General features: G+C 46.5%; 1 protein-coding gene across 1 annotated transcript in view; it reads left to right on the top strand.

The window, feature by feature from the left end:
* The window catches only part of TRIP13 (thyroid hormone receptor interactor 13), a 436,692-nt gene extending 413,341 nt beyond the window's left edge, over positions 1 to 23,351 (top strand). Inside the window, exon 14 of the mRNA XM_063922679.1 lies at positions 23,121 to 23,351. Coding sequence (XP_063778749.1) covers positions 23,121 to 23,213 — 93 coding nt within the window. The 3' untranslated portion in view covers positions 23,214 to 23,351. The remainder of the gene's footprint in view (positions 1 to 23,120) is intronic.
* The last annotated feature ends 1,300 nt before the right edge of the window (positions 23,352 to 24,651 follow it).

Raw genomic sequence — 24,651 nt, 5'->3', positions numbered from 1 at the left:
CATCAAGGATGCTTACCTTCATGTCAAAATTTACCCTTCTCACCAAGGGTACCTCAGGTTTATGGTACAGAACTGTCACTATCCGTTCAGACGCTGCCGTATGGATGGTCCACGGCACCCCGGGTCTTTACCAAGGTAATGGCCGAAATGATGATATTCCTTCGAAGGAAGGGAATTTTAGTTATCCCTTACTTGGACAATTCCCTGATAAGGGTAAGATCCACGGAACAGTTGGAGGTCGGTGTAGCACTATCTCAGGTAGTGTTGCGGCAGCACGATTGGATTCTCAATATTCCAAAATCGCAGCTGGTTCCGACGACTTGTCTTCTGTACCTAGGGATGATCCTGGACACAGTCCAGAAAAAGGTGTTTCTCCCGGAGGAGAAAGCCAGGGAGTTATCCGAGCTAGTCAGGAACCTCCTAAAACCGAGCCAAGTCTCAGTGCATCAATGCACAAGGGTTCTGGGTAAAATGGTGGCTTCCTACGAAGCAATCCCATTCGGCAGATTCCACGCAAGAACTTTCCAGTGGGACCTGCTGGACAAATGGTCCGGGTCGCATCTTCAGATGCATCAGCGGATAACCCTGTCACCAAGGACAAGGGTGTCCCTCCTGTGGTGGTTGCAGAGTGCTCATTTTCTAGAGGGCCGCAGATTCGGCATTCAGGACTGGGTCCTGGTGACCACGGATGCCAGCCTGCGAGGCTGGGGAGCAGTCACACAGGGAAGGAATATCCAGGGCTTATGGTCAAGCCTGGAGACATCACTTCACATAAATATCCTGAAGCTAAGGGACATTTACAATGCTCTAAGCTTAGCAAGACCTCTGCTTCAAGGTCAGCCGGTGTTGATCCAGTCGGACAACATCACGGCAGTCACCCACGTAAACAGACAGGGTGGCACAAGAAGCAGGAGGGCAATGGCAGAAGCTGCAAGGATTCTTCGCTGGGCGGAAAATCATGTGATAGCACTGTCGGCAGTATTCATTCCGGGAGTGGACAACTGGGAAGCAGACTTCCTCAGCACGACCTCCACCCGGGAGAGTGGGGACTTCATCCAGAAGTCTTCCACATGATTATAAACCGTTGGGAAAAACTCGACAGGTATTGCGCCAGGTCCAGGGACCCTCAGGCAATAGCTGTAGACGCTCTGGTAACACCGTGGGTGTACCAGTCAGGGTATGTGTTCCCTCCTCTGCCTCTCATACCCAAGGTACTGAGATTGATAAGATGGAGAGGAGTAAGCACTATATTCGTGGCTCCGGATTGGCCAAGAAGGACTTGGTAACCGGAACTTCAAGAGATGCTCACGGAGGATCCGTGGCCTCTACCTCTAAGAAGGGACCTGCTCCAGCAAGGACCCTGTCTGTTCCAAGACTTACCGCGGCTGCGTTTGACGGCATGGCGGTTGAACGCCGGATCCTGAAGGAAAAAAGGCATTCCGGATGAAGTCATCCCTATCCTGATCAAAGCCAGGAAGGATGTAACCGCAAAAACATTATCACCGCAATTGGCGAAAATATGTTGCGTGGTGCGAGGCCAGTAAGGCCCGACGGAGGAAATTCAACTGGGTCGATTCCTACATTTCCTGCAAACAGGAGTGTCTATGGGCCTGAAATTGGGGTCCATTAAGGTTCAAATTTCGGCCCTGTCAATTTTCTTCCAAAAAGAACTAGCTTCAGTCCCTGAAGTTCAGACGTTTGTAAAAGGGGTACTGCATATACAGCCTCCTTTTGTGCCTCCAGTGGCACTTTGGGATCTCAATGAAGTTTTGGGTTCCAAAAGTCACATTGGTTTGAACCACTTAAATCTGTGGAGTTAAAATATCTCACATGGAAAGTGGCCATGCTGTTGGCCCTGGCCTGGGCCAGGCGCGTGTCAGAATTGGCGGCTTTATCCTGAAAAAGCCCTTATCTGATTTTCCATTCGGACAGGGCGGAATTGAGGACTCGTCCTCAGTTTTCTCCCTAAGGTGGTTTCAGCGTTCACCTGAACCAACCTATTTGTGGTGCCTGCGGCTACTAGGGACTTGGAGGACTCCAAGTTGCTAGACGTTGTCAGGGCCCTGAAAATATATGTTTCCAGGACGGCTGGAGTCAGGAAATCTGACTCGCTGTTTATCCTGTATGCACCCAACAAGCTGGGTGCTCCTGCTTCTAAGCAGACTATTGCTCGTTGGATTTGTAGTACAATTCAGCTTGCACATTCTGTGGCAGGCCTGCCAGAGCCAAAAATCTGTAAATGCCCACTCCACAAGGAAGGTGGGCTCATCTTGGGCGGCTGCCCGAGGGGTCTCGGCTTTACAACTTTGCAGAGCAGCTACTTGGTCAGGAGCAAATACGTTTGTAAAATTCTACAAAATTGATATCCTGGCTGAGGAGGACCTGGAGTTCTCTCATTTGGTGCTGCAGAGTCATCCGCACTCTCCCGCCCGTTTGGGAGCTTTGGTATAATCCCCATGGTCCTTACGGAGTCCCCAGCATCCACTTAGGACGTGAGAGTAAATAAGAATTTACTTACCGATAATTCTATTTCTCATAGTCCGTAGTGGATGCTGGGCGCCCATCCCAAGTGCGGATTGTCTGCAATACTGGTACATAGTTATTGTTACCAAAAAATCGGGTTATTGCTGTAGTGAGCCATCTTTTCTAGAGGCTCCTCTGTTATCATGCTGTTAACTGGGTTCAGATCACAAGTTGTACGGTGTGATTGGTGTGGCTGGTATGAGTCTTACCCGGGATTCAAAATCCTTCCTTATTGTGTACGCTCGTCCGGGCACAGTATCCTAACTGAGGCTTGGAGGAGGGTCATGGGGGGAGGAGCCAGTGCACACCAGATAGTCCTAAAGCTTTCTTTAGATGTGCCCAGTCTCCTGCGGAGCCGCTATTCCCCATGGTCCTTACGGAGTCCCCAGCATTCACTACGGACTATGAGAAATAGAATTATCGGTAAGTAAATTCTTATTTTCTGCGCTGAATAAACAGTAGAAAATTGCAGCATATACACTTCTGAAAAAATTCACTAATTTTTCACACAGATACAGCAAAAAGTTTAAATGTATTATTGCGCAAAAACTGTTGATATGTTTACATAAATAAATATATAGTAAATTGGCGTTACTTCCTTTTTTTAACTTGGAAAAATGTGCTCCTCAAGTACCATCAAACAATAAGATCATAAAACTGAAAAAGAGAATATATACGCAATAGTGCAGACATCCAGTTCAATAAAATATAATTTTTATTTCCACACCGCACTCACAATAGATCAATGAAGCGGAAGCATATATTGGGTCTCTGCCTTGAATGGATAAGCAGTTTCAAACAAATTCCTTTGACACCTTTTCAATGCTTTGCTGTAAGGAATAAAGCAGAGCAATAGTGCAGACTCCCACTTAAAGGAAAATAATTTAATAAAAATGCACTCACAAACAAAAAAATGTTTAAAACATATAGAGTCACTGGTTGTAGAGGTAACATATACTCATCGAGTTGACCGGCTTTCTAGAGTCCCACAGAGTTTCGGATCCATAAAAGTATGGCACAGGTGTGCCTGATTGCTGGGAGCACTTGCTCCAAAACGATCTGTATGGATGAGAGCCTGCCCACTCTCTCTCCCAACCAAACCCCAAGGACTCAAAATCGGCCGTGCTAAGGCCAAATGACAACCTGCTGTGTCCTAACACCTGCCTTTTGCTTCCTCTTGGTCCAGTCCTAAACCCAGATCGCATTAGCCCAGGGCACCCGAACTGTTGTGCCCTGCTGTCCTGCAAACACCCAGGGTGGCATCCGAACTGGACTGCTACATATCCTCCCCCTAAGCTTTGAGTCTACGGGTGAAGCTGATTTCTTCTTTGGTGCACATACAGTACCTGCTCGCCAATATCAGCAGGCGTACCCCTTTTTGGGTCGGCCTCTCTGAGTATTCTTCCCCTCCCCCCTCCTCTGTCTTTACCCCACAGGGCTCTGCAACTTCTGAGGAGAGGAACTTTTCTTGAAAGGGCATCAGTGTTGCCCTGTAATCCTCCTGCTCTGTGCTGGACCTTGAACCACCATGTTACCCGGGCATTGGCCTCCTTATTTAGGCACATCCATTGGAGCGGAGCGTGATCGGTGGTTAAGGTGAATTCCCATCCCAGGAGATAGTACTTCAGAGTCTCTACTGGCCACTTGATAGCTAGGCATTCCTGTTCCACCGTGGCACATTGCTGTTCCTTAGTCAGTTGTTTCCTGCTGAGGTAGAGGACTGGTCTCTCCTCCTCCCCTACCTCCTGAGACAACACTACTCTGAGGCCTGTTCCCGAAGCATCCGTCTGCAGGATGAACCTTTTTACGAAGTTCAGGGCTATCAACACTGGTGCTTTACACAGGGCACTTTTTAAGTCCTTCCTGGCCTCATGTACCTGGAACGTCCACACAAGCTTGTCCGTACTTTGCTTTTTCAAGCAATCAGTGAGCGGAGCTGCTCTGGTGGCAAAGTTCGGGACAAACTTGCGGTAATATCCCACCAGGCCTAAGAAGACCCTGAGTTGGGTCTTCCTCTCAGGCCTTGGCCAGGTGGCAGCCGCTTCCACCTTATTGACCTGAGGTTTGATTTGGCTCCAGCCCACCACGTACCCCAAGTACATAACCTCCGACATACCTATCGCACGCTTCTCTGGGTTGGCCGTGAAGCCGTGGAAGCGCAGAGTCTTTAATACGACTTTAACTTTGGCCAGATGAGACACCCAGTTATCGCTGAAGACAACATTGTAATCTACTGTAGGTACGTGGCTCTGTACTTTAGGTGGGGCTGAAGGAGCTTATTCATAGCCCGCTGCAATGTGCCCGGGGCCCCGTGAAGACCAAAAGGCAAAACTTGATGCTGAAACAGCCATCTGTGGTGGAAAATGCCGTTTTCGCCTTTGCAGCCTCGGTGAGGGTAATCTGCCAATAGCCTTTAAGGTCAAGAGTGGTTAAGTATTGGCTTTGGGCCAGTTGCTAGATCATCTCATCAATACGTGGCATGGGATAGGCATCGAATTTAGATACCTGGTTCAGCCTGCGGAAGTCGTTGCAGAACCGCAATGCTCCAGACAGCTTGGGAACCAGCACTATGGGGGTTATTCCACCCGCTGGTGGATTCTTCAATAACCTCCAGGTGTAACATGTCCTCCACTTCTTTGCGTACTGCGTTCCTCTTTGCCTCGGGTATCTGGTATGGCTGCAGATTGACCACTACCCCCGGAGGAGTAACAATGTCGCGCTCAATGATCTTAGTCCTCCCTGGAATCGCCGAAAATACATCTAAATTTCTCCTGACCATGTCTTGAGCTTGACGCATCTTGACCTCATCGAGAAATCTGTCCATTGGGACTGCACATGCCAAGAGCTTGGCCATTCTTGCAATTGCTGACTCTTAGCTTTCCTTCTAAGGCTTCAGCAGATTTGTATGATAGATCTGTGTAGGCTTCTGCTTTCCCGGTTGGCTTACACGATAAGTCACTGGCCCCACAGCCTCAAGCACTGTATATGGCCCTTGCCAATGGGCGTACAGCTTTCCCTCCACTGTTGGTACCAGGACCAAGACCTTGTCCCCCAGGGTTAAAACTCTGTTTCTCAGCAGGGACATCATAATGACGTTTCTGTGTAGACTGGGCCTGATTCATATGGTCCATGACCAATGGAGCTATCTGCTGGAACCGCCCATAGAGCTGGTGGACGAACTGTACTACATTTGGCTCCGTGGACGTCTGTTGTTCTCATCCCTCCTTTAGGAGGTCCAGGATTCCCCGGGGCTGTCTGCTGTACAACATCTCAAAGGGGTTGAAGCCTGTAGAGGACTGGGGAACCTCTCGGATGGCGAACATTAGAAAAGGTATGAGCTGGTCCCAATCCATTTTGTCTTGGGTGACTGCCCTCCTGAGCATCTGCTTGAGTATATGGTTAAATCTCTCCACCAAGCCAACAGTCTGGGGATGATACACTTAGGTGTGAATCTCTCTAACCCCCAGCACCCGATATAAGTCGCTCATCAGCTGGGACATATGGAGGGTCCCCTGGTCAGTGAGGACCTCCTTGGGTATGCCCAGGCAGGAGAAGATCAGCAATAGTTCTTTGGCAGTGGTTGCTGTCTTCATATTTCGTAGAGGGACGGCAGGTGACCGGATTGGTCCGGGGCCCCGTTTCCGGAGATAGACAGGTCCGGGGTCTTGAAACTGGTCAAGTCTCTCGGTTTAAGGGCTTAGCTATTTTCCCCAGTGCAGCATATCTCTCTCTCCATTGCGGCGGCTATGTCCTCCATATTTTGGGGTTCAGCCTGGACAACCCGCCTCTGTGTAAGACCCGCACACAGTAGTCCATTCCTCTCCGGCTGAAGCCAACACCATTTTTAGAAGTTCAGCCAGCTGGATTTGAGAATGCTCTGCCGCGGTCCAACACCAGTCCTGGAACCGCTGGGCTTTGCAGGCCTTGGTTACGCCGATGTGACACCCAGTATGGCAGCTTTAAGCTGCAAATAGGTGGATGCCTGGTCCGCCGAGAGGTCATGGTACGTTTTTTGGGGATCCCCAGTCAAATATGGGGCCAGCTTAGTTGCCCAGCTATCCTCTGGCCATCCCAGGTGCGCGGCCGCACGCTCAAAGGTCCCCAGGTAGGCTTCTACATGGGGCCAGCTTATTCGCGCAGCTATCCTCTGGCCATCCTAGGCGTGCTCAAAGGTCCCCAGGTAGGCTTCTACATCGTCTGAGGGACACATCTTTTGCAACGGCCTAGGCTCCTGGTGATCCTGTCGCAGGAGACCCACTTCATCACGAATCAGGTGCAGGGTTTCCTGCTGAACTTATGTTTGGAGAAGCTGCATCTGGGATTGTTGCCTCGCAGCCACATTAGTTAGGGCCCTTAACAACTCCTCCATCGTAGACGGGATGGATGCACGATATATGAACCTCGTGTCTCTTAACAAACCACCAAACCACAATTCAACAAACAAACAAAACACTTTTTAAAAAAAATAAATAAAAACAATTGACACACACACCCTGGCTGGTTACTAACCTGACCAGAGGAAGTTTGCAGAGTCTGTGGAGACTGTCACGGCTCCGCCGGCTCCTGCAGCCGCTGGGTTCCCGCTGCGCGTGCCAATTTGTAACAAGCGACCTTCCACCAGACAAGACGCTGACACAGTTGTAGGGAAAAGTCTGTTTACTTCCACAGCACAGTAAACAGGTCTTTATCACAGCAATTTTACCGGTTACCTTAACCAGGCATCGGTCCACAAACCGCATATACACAAATCTCAGGCTCCCTGTCTCTATCCCACTGGCGCGCCCTCTATCACCTGGCCACTTGTTGGCATCAGGAGTCCTGCTGAGCCCTTGCCCTAGTGGACTTTATAAAGGTATGGCACAGATGTGCCTGATTGCTGGGATCGCTTGCTCCAAAACCTGGCCCGGATCTGCATGGATGGGAGCCCGCACACTCCCATCCAAACCCCAGGGACCCAAAATCGGCCGTGCTAAGGCCGAATGACAACCTGCTGTGTCCTAACACCTGGGGTGCCACACCCTGCACCTAGATAAAGCGCTAGGGACCCCAAATATACAGAGACGCCTTGATGCGGCTTTGGGGCTTATTCACACATTTGCGCAAATATGTGTAACGAAGATCTCTGAATTCTATTATTATGTGGAATTTATATCTTGGTACGGTTATCATTCAGTGTGCTGGGGGAAACAAATGCCTTTTTTTCTTGCTTAGAAATACCCCTCCCTTTCGAGCCCCTGAATGATATCACTAAGCTAATTGAGCATCTACCAATATATATATATATATATATATATATATATATATATATATGTGTGTCCTAACACCTCCCTTGGGCTTCCTCTTGGTCCAGTTCTAAACCCAGGTTGTGTGTATATATGTGTATATGTGTGTGTATATATATATATATATATATATATATATATATATATATATATACTCCAAAAGGACCATAGGGTATAGACGGGATCCGCAGGAGACATGGGCACTTTAAGACTTTAAGTAGGTGTGAACTGGCTCCTCCCTCTATGCCCCTCCTCCAGACCTCAGTTAGATTCTGTGCCCAGAGAGACTGGACACTCACAGGGGAGCTCCCCTGAGTTTCTCTGTAAAAAAGACTTTTGTTGGGTTTTTTGTGTTCAGGGAGCACTGCTAGCAACAGGCTCCCTGCATCGCGGGACTGGGGGGAGAGAAGCAGACCTACTTCTGTGAATTCAAAGGCTCTGTTTCTTAGGCTACTGGACACCATTAGCTCCAGAGGGTCCGATCACTTGGTGCACCTAGCTGCTCGTTCCCGGAGCCGCACCGTCACCCCCCTCACAGAGCCAGAAGATAGAAGCTGGGTGAGTATTACGAAGAAAAGAAGACTTCAGTGACGGCAGAAGACTTCAGTATTGAGGTACCGCGCAGCGGTCACGCTTCGCGCCATGCTCCCACACACACATACATACAGCGGCACTTGCAGGGCGCAGGGGGGGCGCCCTGGGCAGCATGTTTATTGAAGTCGGCACTGGTAAAAAAAAAAAGATATATTAGGAGTGCCTGGGCACTAAATATAGCCCCCGCCAGTATAAATATTTTTAATTTGAGCGGGACTGAGGCGCCGGTTAGGGGGGTGGCTTAGCCCTCAGAGCTTACCAGCGCCATTTTCTCTTCACAGGAGATGCAGAGACGCTGGCCCGGACTTCCACACTTCTGTACAAGTAACAGAGTGCAAAACGGGGGGGGGGGGGACAGTAAATTGGTGCTATTGTCATTTGATAAAAAAGCGCTAACAGGTCTAAGACTGTGTGTATAAAGTCTCAGTACCGGTATAGGCGCTGGGGTGTGAGCTGGTAAACTCCCTCTGTGTTTCTCTAACAGGCTTTCCGTGGGTCTGTCCCCTATAGCCAGTGTGTTTGTGCATGTCGGTACGTGTGTGTCGACATGTCTGAGGCTGAGTGCTTCTCCCCGGAGGAAGTTGCAGTGGGGGCGGATGAGGCGCCGGGAGTTACTCTGTCGGCACCGCCGACTGCTGATTGGGTAGATATGTTGAGTACGTTGAATGCAAATGTGGCGTTATTGACTAAAAGGCTGGATAAATCTGATTCTCAGACCCAAACATGGAGAAAATCCATGGAGGACGCCTTGTCTCAAGTCCAGACCCCCTCAGGGTCACAAAAGCGTTCATTTACCCAGATGACAGATACTGATACCGACACGGACTCTGACTCCAGTGTCGACTATAGTGAGGCCAGTTTAAATCCGAAACTGGTTAAGAGTATTCAGTACATGATTGTGGCAATTAAAGACGTATTACATATTACAGAAGTACCTACTATTCCTGATACAAGGGTCTGTTTGTATAAGGGTAAAAAAAAACCTGAGGTGACGTTTCCCCCCTCTCATGAGCTGAAGACTCTTTTTGAAAAAGCTTGGGAACTCCTGACAAAAGGTGGCAGATTCCCAAAAGAATTCTAATGGCATATCCATTCCCCTCTGAGGACAGGGAAAAGTGGGAGTCATCCCCCAATGTGGACAAGGCTCTGTCATGGCTGTCCAAAAAGGTGGCGCTTCCGTCTCCTGACACGGCTGCCCTAAAGGACCCTGCTGATCGTAAGCAGGAAACTACCTTAAAATCCATTTATGTCACTACGGGTACGCTGCTCAGACCTGCCGTTGCGTCGGCATGGGTGAGTAGCGCTATTGAAAAGTGGGCAGATAACTTGGCATCTGATATAGATACCCTGGATAGGGATAGCATTCTTTTGACTCTTGGTTATATCAGGGATGCTGCAGCTTAACTAAAGGATGCGGCGAGGAATATTGGCCTCTTGGGATCAAGGGCCAATGCCATGGCAGTCTCGGCCAGGAGAGCACTGTGGATTCATCAATGGAATGCTGATGCCGACTCTTAAGAAAGCTATGGAGGTTCTCCCGTATAAGGGTGGTGTCTTATTTGGTGACGGCCTCGCTGATCTGGTGTCTACGGCTACCGCGGGTAAGTCATCATTTCTTCCTTATGTCCCTGCACAACAGAAAAAGACGCCTCACTATCAGATGCAGTTCTTTCGGCCCAATAAATACAAAAAAGGAAGAGGGTCGTCCGTGCTTGCCTCTAAAGGTAGAGGAAGGGGAAAAAGGTTGCCTGCTGTGGCAGGTTCCCAGGAGCAGAAGTCCTCCCCGGCTTCTGCCAAGTCCACCGCATGACGCTTTGGCTCCTCTACGGGAGTCCGTACCGGTGGGGGCACGTCTCAGACTCTTCAGTCAGGTCTGGTTTCACTCGGGCCTGGATCCTTGGGTGTTAGAAATAGTGTCCCAAGGGTACAAACTGGAGTTTGAAGACGTGCCCCCCCCCCCCCCCCCCCACCGATTTTTCAAATCAGCCTTGCCAGTTTCTCTGCTAGAAAGGGAAGTAGTGTGCGCTGCGATACAACAGCTGTGTCAACAGCGTGTCATTGTCACGGTACCCCCGTCACAACGGGGAGAAGGGTTTTATTCGAGCCTGTTCGTCCTCCCAAAGCCAGATGGCTTGGTCAGACCGATCCTGGACCTAAAGTCCCTCAATCTATATTTGAAAAGTTTCAAGTTCAAGATGGAATCTCTTCGAGCAGTGATCTCCAGTTTGGAAGGGGGGGATTTTATGGTGTCAGTTGACATCAAAGATGCCTACTTACATGTCCCAATATATCCTCCACATCAAGCTTTCCTGAGGTTTGCTGTTCAGGATTGTCATTACCAATTTCAGACGTTGCCGTTTGGTCTTTCCACGGCTCCGAGGATTTTCACCAAAGTAATGGCGGAAATGATGGTGCTCCTACGCAAGCAGGGTGTCACAATTATCCTGTACTTGGACGTTCTCCTGATAAAGGCGAGATCAAAGGAGCAGTTGCTAAGAAACGTTGCGCTCTCCCTGACAGTTCTGCAACAACATGGTTGGATCCTAAATTTGCCAAAGTCTCAGTTGATTCCGACAACACGGCTGTCTTTCTTGGGCATGATCCTGGACAAGGGGATTCTGAAACCGGCAAGAGTGTCGATTCATCAATGCACTCGGGTGCTGGGGAAGATGGTTCCAGCCTACGAAGCCATTCCATTTGGCAGGTTCCATGCCCGAGTGTTTCAGTGGGACCTGTTGGACAAGTGGTCCAGGTCTCACCTGCACATGCACCGAAAAATAAGCCTATCTTCCAGGACCAGAATTTCTCTCCTGTGGTAGCTTCAAAGTTCTCACCTCCAAGATGGACGCAGGTTCGGGGTCCAGGATTGGGTCCTGTTGACCACGGATGCAAGCCTCCGGGGCTGGGGAGCAGTCACACAGGGAAAAAATTTCCAGGGAAAATGGTCAAGCCAGGAAGCTTGACTGCACATAAACGTTCTGGAATTAAGAGCCATCTACAACGGCCTTCTACAAGCGGAACACCTTCGCTGTCTGTCTGTCCTGATTCAGTCGGACAACATAACAGCAGTGGCGTACATAAACCGCCAGGGTGGAACAAAGAGCAGTGCGGCGATGGCGGAGGCCACAAAAGTTCTCCGCTGGGCGGAAAAACATGTAAGCGCTCTGTCAGCGGTCTTCATTCTGGGCGTGGACAACTGGGAAGCAGACTTCTTCAGCAGACACGATCTCCATCCAGGAGAGTGGGTTCTTCATCAAGAGGTTTTTGCAGAAGTGACAAGTCATTGGGGAATTCCTCAAATAGACATGATGGCGTCTCGCCTCAACAAGAAGCTTCAGAGATATTGTTCCAGGTCGAGGGACCCTCAAGCCAGTGCAGTGGACGCCCTGGTGACTCCGTGGGTGTTTCTGTCGGTCTTTGTGTTCCCTCCACTTCCACTCATTCCAAAAGTGATAAGGATCATAAGAAGAACAAGGGTTCAGGCGATACTCATTGTTCCAGATTGGCCACGGAGGGCCTGGTATCCGGATCTTCAGGAATTACTCATAGGAGATCCCTGGCCTCTTCCTCTGAGAGAGGATCTGTTACTGCAAGGGCCGTGTGTGTTCCAGGACTTACCGTGGTTGCGTTTGACGGCGTGGCGGTTGAACGCCAAATCCAAGTTCGGAAAGGTATTCCCGGGGTAGTCATCTCCACTCTGCTTAACGCTAGAAAGGAGGTTACGGTGCAGCATTATCACCGTATTTGGAGGAAGTATGTGTCTTGGTGTGAATCCAAGAAGGCTCCTACGGAAGAATTTCAGCTGGGTCGATTTCTCCATTTTTTGCAGGCAGGTGTGGATGCGGGCCTAAAATTAGGCTCCATTAAAGTGCAGATTTCGGCCTTATCTATTTTCTTTCAAAAAGAATTGGCCACTCTTCCAGAAGTTCAGACTTTCGTGAAAGGTGTGCTGCACATCCAACCTCCATTTGTGCCTCCAGTGGCACCATGGGACCTTGACGTGGTGTTGCAATTTCTTATGTCACACTGGTTTGAACTTTTGCGAAAGGTTGAGTTAAAATTTGTCACTTGGAAAGTGGTCATGCTTTTGGCCTTGGCGTCCGCAAGGCGGGTGTCTGAATTAGCGGCTTTGTCTCACAAGATCCCCTATTTGATCTTCCATGTGGATAGAGCAGAATTGAGAACTCGTCAACAATTTCTGCCAAAGGTGGTTTCTTCGTTTCGCATAAACCAACCTATTGTGGTGCCTGTGGCTACGGAAGCCTTGGCTGATTCAAAGTCTCTCGATGTAATCAGAGCTTTGAAAATTTATGTCGCTAGAACGGCTCAGATTAGGAAATCAGAGGGCTCTGTTTGTCCTATATGCTCTCAACAAAATTGGGGCTCCTGCTTCCAAGCAGACTATTGCACGCTGGATCTGTAATACGATTCGGCATGCTCATTCTACGGCTGGATTGCCGTTACCGAGGTCGGTGAAGGCCCATTCTACCAGGAAGGTGGGCTCATCTTGGGCGGCTGCCCGAGGAGTCTCGGTGCTTCAACTTTGCCGAACAGCTACTTGGTCGGGTTCAAACACTTTTGCTAAGTTCTACAAGTTTGATACCCTGGCTGATAAGGACCTCATGTTTGCTCAATCAGTGCTGCAAAGTCATCTGCACTCTCCCGCCCGGTCTGGAGCTTTGGTATAAACCCCATGGTCCTTTTGGAGTCCCCAGCATCCTCTAGGACGTATGAGAAAATACGATTTTAATACCTACCGGTATATCCTTTTCTCCTAGTCCGTAGAGGATGTTGGGCGCCCGTCCCTGTGCGCACTGTATTTGCAGTAAGTGTTGATAGTTATTGCTTTTGTTACACAGAGGTTGTGTTTCGGTTATGTTCAGCCTGTTGCTGTTTTTAGTTCATGCTGTTCACTGGTATTTCTTAAAAGCCATGTTGTACGGTGTGTTGTGGTGTGAGCTGGTATGTATCTCACCTTTAGTTAACAAAAATCCTTTTCCTCGAAATGTCCGTCTCCCTGGGCACAGTTCCTATAACTGAGGTCTGGAGGAGGGGCATAGAGGGAGGAGCCAGTTCACACCCATTTAAAGTCTTAAAATGCCCATGTCTTCTGCGGATCCCGTCTATACCCCATGGTCCTTTTGGAGTCCCCAGCATCCTCTACGGACTAGGAGAAAAGGATTTACCGGTAGGTATTAAAATCCTATTGTGTGTGTATATGTATATATATAGAAAATCCACAGAAGAAGCCACTTCACACTTTCAAATATAATTGAGGCCGGTGCCAGGTCAGAGAAATAATACAAAAAGTTTCAAGAGTAACCACCAGAGGGATCAAGCTCAGATAGACCAGCACACTGCTTGAGTGAAAGACGTTTTACTTATTTCAAAAAAGGTGCAAACTAAAATAGCAAGCATGTAGCACACATATCTGTAGCAGCATATGTAAATGAACAGTAGATACTTAACATCCCGACAGCTGTTTCGATTATCTTCTTCAGGGGAATGAATAAAGTGTCATAGTGCCGACCACTGCACACACTGCAGTGTCAGTTTTCAAAGTGTCTTGTGCCTAATGAGCCTGCCACAACAATACAATTTATAGTGTGAGAAGTGCTTACCTGGGAACTGTTTCTCCCGCCCGGTCACACGTGGACGCATCTGACGTCATCCAGAAGCGCTACCCAAGGACGCGCTCAGGAAATGGCGTCAGGGGAAGTGCATACCCGCAACACCTCCCGTGTGAAACACCAGAAGGAGTCGGCCAGCCATCCCCCACACGGAAGTGAATACCTCCGAGAGTGCGACCACGTGACCCATGTCGCCAGGTCTCGCGCGTCATAACAGACGCACAGTAAATGACAACATGCGGGAAGCGTCCGATCGGTCAAGAGTCCGAAAACCCGGAACCAAAAGTACACCATCCCAATTCCGGGGAGTGGAGAAAAGGTTCCCAGGTGTAAAAATACAAATCATAAAAAAAAAAATAACTACACAAACAATTAATCAATATATAAATAAATATTGGGCACATGGAGCGTATTAATGGTCAATCAAGAATGTATCAAATAACCCTAGCTAAGTACCGGTTATTACAAATTAACTATCAATAACCCTAAAGTCAAAAAGTGTGGCCTCACCTAATAAAGGGTAGATCCACAGCTCCATGTGTACCACTAAATAATACATAATAAACAATACATATATATGTATAGACATGAATACAAATACAACCTATTGAAACTATTAAGACTCAGGTAATGGATCCCATGCGATATCATAAAGAGGTCAAGGTTCACATGTGTTATAAACAAAAAAGAAAAGAAAAAAACGCTAAATAGGTCACCAAGATCTTATTACAGAAATGGCACAAAAGAAAAATCTTCATTGAGACCAGCTGGTGTAAGGGTATCCAGGCGACGGATACACTGGCACTCTTGTTGTAGTAACAGTTTGTGGCGATCACCGCCTCTCTTGAGAGGAGGTACATGATCAATGGGCATAAATAATAGATCTTTAATATGATGTCCATGGTAAACAAAATGTTTTGCGACTGGTGGTGTTGAACTTTCAACTTTGGTGAACGCCTTTTTAATTGATGAACGATCTAAGGCTATGCGCTCTTTCAGCATTCTGATTGTCTTTCCAACATACAGTTTTTTACAGGGGCATTGGATCACATAAATCACATATCTCGTTTCACATGTCATACGATACTTCAATCGAAACGTGTTACCCTTGGTTGGATGTAGAAAACTGCTGCCTGTGTGCATATGCTTGCAATTAACACAGGAGCCACATTTGTGTGCTCCTGGTTTCAGTTGTAACCAACCGCTTCCATGTTGTGACATCGGCACTATGTCAGAGTATTGTAACACTGTAGGGGTGCAAGGTGCCTTTTCCTGGGGAATATGGCAGCCCGCAGCAGCTGAGGAACAACACAAGTCCAGTTTCTGGTACAACTGACCCCGGCCAGTTTTATTGAAACAGAAAATAAAACAAACCCCAAAATAAAAATACCTTGCCTGTCCGGCACTAACTAAACATAAGATGTTCCTAACTGTCACTAAACAAAACACAGAGTTCTTCAGTACATACTGTATAGCTTACTTGCATCAGAAAGCGTGTATCTCACACACAGATCCTGCAGCCTTCCCAGGCAGTCTGCCCATACTAATCAGGTTAGAAGCACTATATCACTCTTACACAGCTGAAACCCTGATTAGCCCTCTGTGAGGCCAAAGACCCGAACTGGGCCCAATGTCTAGAACTCGCCTTATCTCTCTCTGAGCCTTTTCCCAGCTTTTACAGCAAACTGAAAAGGTTCAGACAAAACAAAAAGCATTTTTCCTAGAAGTTAACATTTTCTAAAACATGTAAGACAAGAACCTGGGACAAATATACCTGCCCTCAAACACTATCCCAGTGTTCTTGTCACATATCCCCCTCCCCTGTTTCGACCTAGGGGCCGGAACACTTGTAGCCCCCAAACAGAAGATGCGAGACAATGCATCTGCCAATTGTGTTCCCGGTCTATGTTCGACAGTAAACTTAAAGTCCTGCAACGCTAGAAACCATCTAGTTACACGAGCATTCTTGCCTCTATTTACATACATCCATTTTAAAGGGGCATGGTCTGTCACTAGTCTGATTTGTCTACCCAAGAGGTAATATCTCAAGGTATCTAGTGCCCACTTAATGGCCAAAGCCTCCTTTTCCACAATGGCATACCTTTTTTCATGCTCATTGAGTTTCCTACTCAAATAAATGATAGGGTGTTCGTCCCCATCTCTGGTTTGGGACAGCACAGCACCTATCCCTACCTCTGAGGCATCTGTCTGTACCACAAATTCTTTTGAAAAATCTGGTGTTATCAACACCGGTTGTGAACACAAAGCCACTTTTAATGCTTGGAACGCCTTTTCTGCATCAGGGTTCCATTTCACCACCTTTGACTGCTTCCCTTTGGTAAGGTCTGACAACGGCACCGCTGTGGTCGCAAAATTAGGAATAAACCGTCTATAGTACCCAGTAATTCCCAAAAAAGCCCTTACCTGTTTTTTATTCACTGGACGAGGCCAGTTTTGAATAGCATCAACTTTATTCATTTGGGGCCTAATCAGACCTCTGCCTATGGTGAAGCCCAAGTATTTGACCTCCTCCATTGCGAGGCAGCACTTCTTTGGGTTAGCAGTTAACCCTGCCTCTCTGATTGAGTCCAGTACTGCTTGTACTTTAACCAAATGGGACCCCCAGTCTGTACTGTGAATTACCACATCATCCAAATAGGCAGCTGCATATTTTCTATGGGGCCTCAAAATTTTATCCATCGCCCGTTGAAAGGTTGCTGGAGCCCCATGCAACCCAAAGGGTAACATCTTATACTGGTACAGCCCCTCCGGAACCGAAAAGGCTGTTTTTTCTTTGGCGCTATCAGATAAAGGTATTTGCCAGTAACCTTTGGTCAGGTCCAATGTGGTGAGAAACCTGGCTGTTCCCAGCCTTTCTACAAGCTCATCCACACGGGGCATGGGGTATGCGTCAAACTTGGACACCTCATTTAACTTACGAAAGTCATTACAGAAGCGTATGCTACCGTGGGGCTTCGGGATGAGCACTATGGGACTGGACCACTCACTGTTAGACTCCTCTATGTCTCCAAGTTCTAACATGGTTTTAACTTCCTTAGAAATAGCTTCTCGCTGAGCTTCAGGAATCCTATATGGCTTTAAATGAACCCTGACCCCTGGTTCTGTGACAATGTCATGTTTTATTATGGTCGTTCGGCCAGGCAGCTCTGAAAATACCTCCCTATTTTGGATGAGAAATTCTTTAACCTGATTGTTCTGATCAGCTGATAATGTCTCTGACACCTTCACTGCGGGAAGCAACTGGGGTGAAGACACCGAAGGGCAAGGCTCCGCTGACAGAGACAACCTATCTTTCCAGGGTTTGATTAAGTTAACATGGTAGATCTGTTCGGGTTTTCTCTTTCCCGGCTGGTATACTTTGTAATTAACCTCATTCACTTTTTCCCTAATCTCAAATGGACCCTGCCATTTAGCTAGGAATTTGCTTTCCACAGTGGGTACCAAAACAAGAACTCTATCTCCAGGAGCAAATTCCCGTATCTTGGCACTCCGGTTATAGACCCTCTGTTGAGCACTTTGGGCCTGTTCCATGTGCTCTCTGACAACAGGTACCACGGCTGCAATCCTATCCTGCATTTGTGTTACATGCTCAATAACGCTTCTATAAGGAGTGGGCTGTCCTTCCCACGTCTCTTTGGCAATATCCAACAGCCCTCTGGGGTGTCTACCATACAACAAATCAAATGGAGAAAACCCCGTAGAGGACTGAGGGACTTCTCTGATGGCCATTAACAAGTAGGGCAACAAACAATCCCAGTTTTTCCCATCTCTCTCAACAACCTTTTTTAACATACTTTTTAATGTTTTATTAAACCTTTCCACCAACCCGTCAGTTTGGGGATGGTAGATGGACGTCCTGAGGTGAGTGACCTTAAATAACTTGCACAATTCTTTCATGATCCTTGACATAAATGGAGTACCTTGGTCAGTCAAAATTTCTTTTGGTATTCCCACTCTACTAAATACCTGCACCAGCTCCCTAGCTATCGCCTTGGTTGTGATAGTGCGTAAAGGGACAGCCTCAGGATATCGAGTGGCATAGTCCATAATTACCAGGATATACTGATGGCCCCGAGCAGACTTTAACAAGGGCCCCACGAGATCCATGGCTATTCTGTCAAACGGGACCTCTATAATAGGCATGGGAACTAGTGGGCTCCTGAAATGGGGTCTAGGGGCATGATACTGGCATTCAGGACAGGAAGAACAATATTCAGACACTTCTTTATAAACCCCTGGCCAAAAGAACCTTTGTAAAACTCTTTCAGTGGTTTTTTCTGCCCCTAAATGTCCTGCGGTAACGTGACTATGAGCTAAATCTAGTACCGTTCTCCGATAAGGCTGGGGAACTACCAGCTGTTCCACCACATCCTCACCCCTTTTGACAATGTGGTACAAGAGCTCATTACAGATGGCCATGTGGGGATACGTAACCCTGTCACCTGGTACCACAGGTTCCCCATTAACAATCTTAACATTCTCTCTAGCCTTTATTAAGGTAGGATCCTTTAACTGTTCAGACGCAAACAGATCCTTCTTTACCTCCAGGTCAGGCACGCTTTCAGTTCTAACTACTATGTCTCTGTTCCCGGCAAGAGGGTCCTCACTGGACTCCCCATCTGTCACTTCCCCAGCCAAACTAGCAAAAGGCAAAGGGCCAGAAAGTTCCGAAGACCCACGTACATCCATAAAATCACCGGTATTATCAACTGGCTTTTTACTTCTCACATCTGTTGATAACCGTGATTCCCACAGTTTCCAAAAATGAGGAAAATCCCTCCCTATTATGGCCTCATGCACCAAGGTAGGGACCAGTCCCACTTTAACCATTGCTGACCCACAACAAGTTTCTATATTCACCTCAGCAGTGGCATAATGTTGGGTATCCCCATGTATGCAAGTTACCCCAATAGGTATTTGCTGGACCTTTAAGGGGTTCACTAACCCAGCTTTCACGAGGGTAACTAAACTTCCTGAATCTAGCAAGGCCTCTACCCGGTTACCTTCTAAGAACACATCACACATTTGTTTTTCCAGCTCAGGTGAAGGTACCACAGTACAAGCTAACCTAGCAAAGAAAGACATTCTGCGACATTCAAAGGCAGCATCACATTGCATGGGTTCTTGCGTGACTGGGCAATTGGCAATAACATGACCTGGCATACCACACCTAAAACATTTAACCACACGATTATCAACCCATTTGGGCAGCATAGACCGTTCTAGCCCCATTGGCCTGTTTCCAGGGCCAGTGTTTACAGTCTCTCCAGCCTTGCGTTCTCTTAACCGCCCAGCAACGTTTTCCCACGGAACAGTCTTACCAGTCTTTACTGAAGGGCGCTGTCGAGGACCTATGGGTTGCTGGGTGGTCATCAGTAGTTCCTCTGCTGCCAAATACCTCTCTACCATGTCCACTAATTGGTCAGCAGTACCCGGGTTTCCATGGCTCACCCACTTGCGCAGGACCATGGGCAAAGATCTCAAGTAGCGGTCCATGACGACTCTTTCCACCATCTGGGGACCAGTTAATGTCTCTGGCTGCAGCCATTTTTTTGTTAGCTGAATAAGGTCGTGCATCTGGGAGCGCGGAGGCTTCTCCATGGCGTACAGCCAACGGTGCACCCGTTGTGCTCGTACTGACAGCGTGACTCCCAGGCGGGTCAGGATCTCAGTCTTTAGTTTATCATAGTCCCGAGCCTCAGCAGGGCTTAAATCAAAGTAAGCTTTTTGGGGCTCACCTGACAGGAAAGGTGCCAGCAGACTGGCCCACTGTGCTTTCGGCCAGTTCTCACGCTCGGCAGTCCTTTCAAACGTGGTCAGATAGGCCTCCACATCATCAGCCTCTGTCATTTTCTGCAGGAAGTGACTGGCTCGTATAGAACTAGAGCTGGTTGGAGCACTGACGGCCACATCTCCAACCCGAGCTGCAAGTCTCTGCACCACTTCTGTTAAGGCCTCTCTATCCTGACGCTGTTGCCTGTAAAGTTCATCAACAACTGCCTGCTGTTGTCTCTTATTTTCCTCCATTGCCACCTGCTGTAGTCTCCAATTTTCCTCCATTGCCACCTGCTGCTGTCGGTTGGCCTCCTGCTGAGCCGCTGTAGCTTGCAGCAAGGCTTTAAGCAGATCCTCCATGTCGACAGATTTTTCAGGCGGCTTTGCAGCTGCTTTCACCCAGGACATATATCAAACCCTCAGGGGTGAGTCTCAGTAACTTCACACTGGGCTGTATCTGCATAAACCACCGTTTTCTGCAGGCCTCACAAAGCTGCTGCTTTCACTTATGCGCAGAACGGCCTGCTCGCATTCTCCACCAAGTTGTAACACTGTAGGGGTGCAAGGTGCCTTTTCCTGGGGAATATGGCAGCCCGCAGCAGCTGAGGAACAACACAAGTCCAGTTTCTGGTACAACTGACCCCGGCCAGTTTTATTGAAACAGAAAATAAAACAAACCCCAAAATAAAAATACCTTGCCTGTCCGGCACTAACTAAACATAAGATGTTCCTAACTGTCACTAAACAAAACACAGAGTTCTTCAGTACATACTGTATAGCTTACTTGCATCAGAAAGCGTGTCTCTCACACACAGATCCTGCAGCCTTCCCAGGCAGTCTGCCCATACTAATCAGGTTAGAAGCACTATATCACTCTTACACAGCTGAAACCCTGATTAGCCCTCTGTGAGGCCAAAGACCCGAACTGGGCCCAATGTCTAGAACTCGCCTTATCTCTCTCTCAGAGCCTTTTCCCAGCTTTTACAGCAAACTGAAAAGGTTCAGACAAAACAAAAAGCATTTTTCCTAGAAGTTAACATTTTCTAAAACATGTAAGACAAGAACCTGGGACAAATATACCTGCCCTCAAACACTATCCCAGTGTTCTTGTCACAGTATGTAATCTGATCCTTGAGGTTTGAGCTACGTTTGTAACTAAACAACGGTAAATTGCCACAAAATTCCCCCATCGTCGGATCAGCCTGCAAAATATGCCAGTATTTTGAGATCGCTCGTCTCGTGACACCAGAAGCAATAGAGTATGTACTAGAGAAGACTAATCGTCAAGTTCATTGTCTCTAGTTTAAGATCTCATCAGTTCTGTCCGACCGATCTTCAAACATTTAGAAATTGCTTCATGTACCTTTTTGGGATCATAGCCCCTCTCAATGAATTTATTACCCATATCAGCCAGAGCACCTGGTAATGTTCCGTCATCAGAGGTTATTCGTGTTACTCGTACAAGTTGCGAAAAGGGTAAACCCCTAAACTAGAGACAATGAACTTGATGGGGGAATTTTGTGGCAATTTACCGTTGTTTAGCTACAAACGTAGCTCAAACCTCAAGGATCAGATTACCTACTCTGACATAGTGCCGATGTCACAACATGGAATCGGTTGGTTACAACTGAAACCAGGAGCACACAAATGTGGCTCCTGTGTTAATTGCAAGCATATGCACACAGGCAGCAGTTTTCTGCATCCAACCAAGGGCAACACGTTTCGATTGAAGTATCGCATAACATGTGAAACGAGATATGTGATTTATGTGATCCAATGCCCCTGTAAAAAACTGTATGTTGGAAAGACAATCAGAATGCTGAAAGAGCGCATAGCCTTACATCGTTCATCAATTAAAAAGGCGTTCACCAAAGTTGAAAGTTCAACACCACCAGTCGCAAAACATTTTGTTTACCATGGACATCATATTAAAGATCTATTATTTATGCCCATTGATCATGTACCTCCTCTCAAGAGAGGCGGTGATCGCCACAAACTGTTACTACAACAAGAGTGCCGGTGGATCCGTCGCCTGGATACCGTTACACCAGCTGGTCTCAATGAAGATTTTTCTTTTGTGCCATTTTTGTAATAAGATCTTGGTGACCTATTTAGTGTTTTTTTCTTTTCTTTTTTGTTTATAACACATGTGAACCTTGACCTCTTTATGATATCGCATGGGATCCATTACCTGAGTCTTAATAGTTTCAATAGGTTGTATTTGTATTCATGTCTATACATATATATGTATTGTTTATTATGTATTATTTAGTGGTACACATGGAGCTGTGGATCTACCCTTTATTAGGTGAGGCCACACTTTTTGACTTTAGGGTTATTGATAGTCAATTTGTAATAACCGGTACTTACCTAGGGTTATTTGATACATTCTTGATTGACCATTAATACGCTCCATGTGCCCAATATTTATTTATATATTGATTAATTGTTTGTGTAGTTATTTTTTTTTTTATGATTTGTATTTTTACACCTGGGAACCTTTTCTCCACTCCCGGGAATTGGGATGGTGTACTTTTGGTTCCGGGTTTTCGGACTCTTGACCGATCGGACACTTCCCGCACGTTGTAATTTACTGTGCGTCTGTTATGACGCGCGAGACCTGGCGACATGGGTCACGTGGTCGCACTCTCGGAGGTATTCACTTCCGTGTGGGGGATGGCTGGCCAACTCCTTCTGGTGTTTCACACAGGAGGTGCTGCGGGTATGCACTTCCCCTGACGCCATTTCCTGAGCGCGTCCTTGGGTGGCGCTTCTGGATGACGTCAGATGCGTCCACGTGTGACCGGGCGGGAGAAACAGTTCCCAGGTAAGCACTTCTCACTATAAATTGTATTGTTGTGGCAGGCTCATTAGGCACAAGACACTTTGAAAACTGACACTGCATTGTGTGCAGTGGTCGGCACTATGACACTTTATTCATTCCCCTGAAGAAGATAATCGAAACAGCTGTCGGAATGTTAAGTATCTACTGTTCATTTACATATGCTGCTACAGATATGTGTGCTACATGCTTGCTATTTTAGTTTGCACCTTTTTTGAAATAAGTAAAACGTCTTTCATTCAAGCAGTGTGCTGGTCTATCTGAGCTTGATCCCTCTGGTGGTTACTCTTGGAACTTTTTATATATATAATTTATTTTTATTTATTCATTTTTAATGAGTATATATATATATATATATATATATATATATATATATATATATATATAAATTTATCTATCTAGAAATGGAATCAACCTAATGGTTTTGTTTTATTCTTTAATGTTTCTTGTAAGTCTCCTGCAGTTACTATTGAAAAATTCCTCCAAGCACTTTCACTGGCAGTGGACAAACAGTTTGAAGAAAGAAAAACACTGCAGTTCCTTTAAAGCCGTTGGAATGTTCTTCTGGAGGAGATTCAAAACTTTGTTCTTTCAGTGTTTTTTATTGTGTAAAAAAAAAAAAAAAAGTACTGTTTCAATAGTGTATTATGATTTTATTATTTTCAATATATTCTTGTTTATATATTTTGTATTGTATGTTTCTGCTTTATTTAGGTACATATGACTGACTTAGACAAAGGATTGTGGTCCTTTGGGAACTACTCAAGGAGTGAGATGGAACTTTAGTTGCTTGATGGGGAGATGGATGATAGTGGTACTGTTTGAAACCTACGTTTTCTGGCATTTAGATTTACATTTGGGGTTTGTTTGTTTGTTTGTTTGTTTGTTTGTTTGTTTGTTTTTTCTAACTACCACTACACTTTATTTGATATTTTTTTATAAATAATATATTAACAATTACAATCTTAAGGGGTTCCTAACTGCCCATTGGAAACTCTTTTTGGGGGTTATCATTATGATGTGCCTGCAAGCTGGTAATTTAATGTTAATGACGGATACATAGAATTGAGAAGTTGTCTGGTTAAACATAGTTGGTAGAAAGGGTCATATTAGCAAATTTCCATTTTACTAATGAAGTCATATCCATTTCCGAACTATCAATAACTATCAGGGTAATTATTTTGAGCACCAGTACTAAACACAGCAATAGTAATCTGTGGTCTGATAAAACTGATATAATGCATCAGTATTAACTCTTAAAATACAGTTAGTATGAACCTACATCTTGCTTCCAGTGTCAATCCAATTTTGCAGTATACTGCTGGTATCATACCCTTATAATTCAGCAAGTATTAAACCTATTTTAATGCCGCCAGATCATACCCATATAATGCAGTTTCAAACCTCCATGATAAAACCTGTATCAAACACCCATATTGCCACCTTCAATAAACTATAATGCAGCCAGTAACAAACTCCTATAATGCAGCCAATATTAAACCTATATTATGCTGCAGTACCAAATTTATATAATACGGACAGCATCAAACCGTTTTGAGGACTGTAAGTCCGAGTAATTTCTTTTAAATCACCTAGGCAGATTGTTTCATACAACAGTTTATTCTGTAGATGGCAGTACAGAGATATGGAGTTAAACACCAGACAGGTGCGATGCTTTGCAGATACATCATACATAGGTGACTGAAGAGCAGTTCATAGTCACCAATACAGTTGTAAACACAGGTTCTATCCTCTGTTATTCCCAGTGTTGTAAATAGTGGTGGATGAATTATGGGTGGTAGCCAGATTGTTATAGGTGGGGAAATCAGACTTCTCTGTGACCTACCTTCATTGCAGTTGGCGGTGAGTGTCCTCTTATGGCAGTTAGTGACTTTTGGCTCTCTGAAGAAGGTGCCTACGCATTCCTATTTCTCTTACGTCCTAGCCTAGAGGATGCTGGGGTCCATTTAGTACCATGGGGTAT

This window comes from Pseudophryne corroboree, chromosome 5, assembly GCF_028390025.1.
Source record: "Pseudophryne corroboree isolate aPseCor3 chromosome 5, aPseCor3.hap2, whole genome shotgun sequence".
Taxonomy (NCBI): domain Eukaryota; kingdom Metazoa; phylum Chordata; class Amphibia; order Anura; family Myobatrachidae; genus Pseudophryne; species Pseudophryne corroboree.
This window is presented reverse-complemented; position numbering and strand designations above follow the sequence as displayed.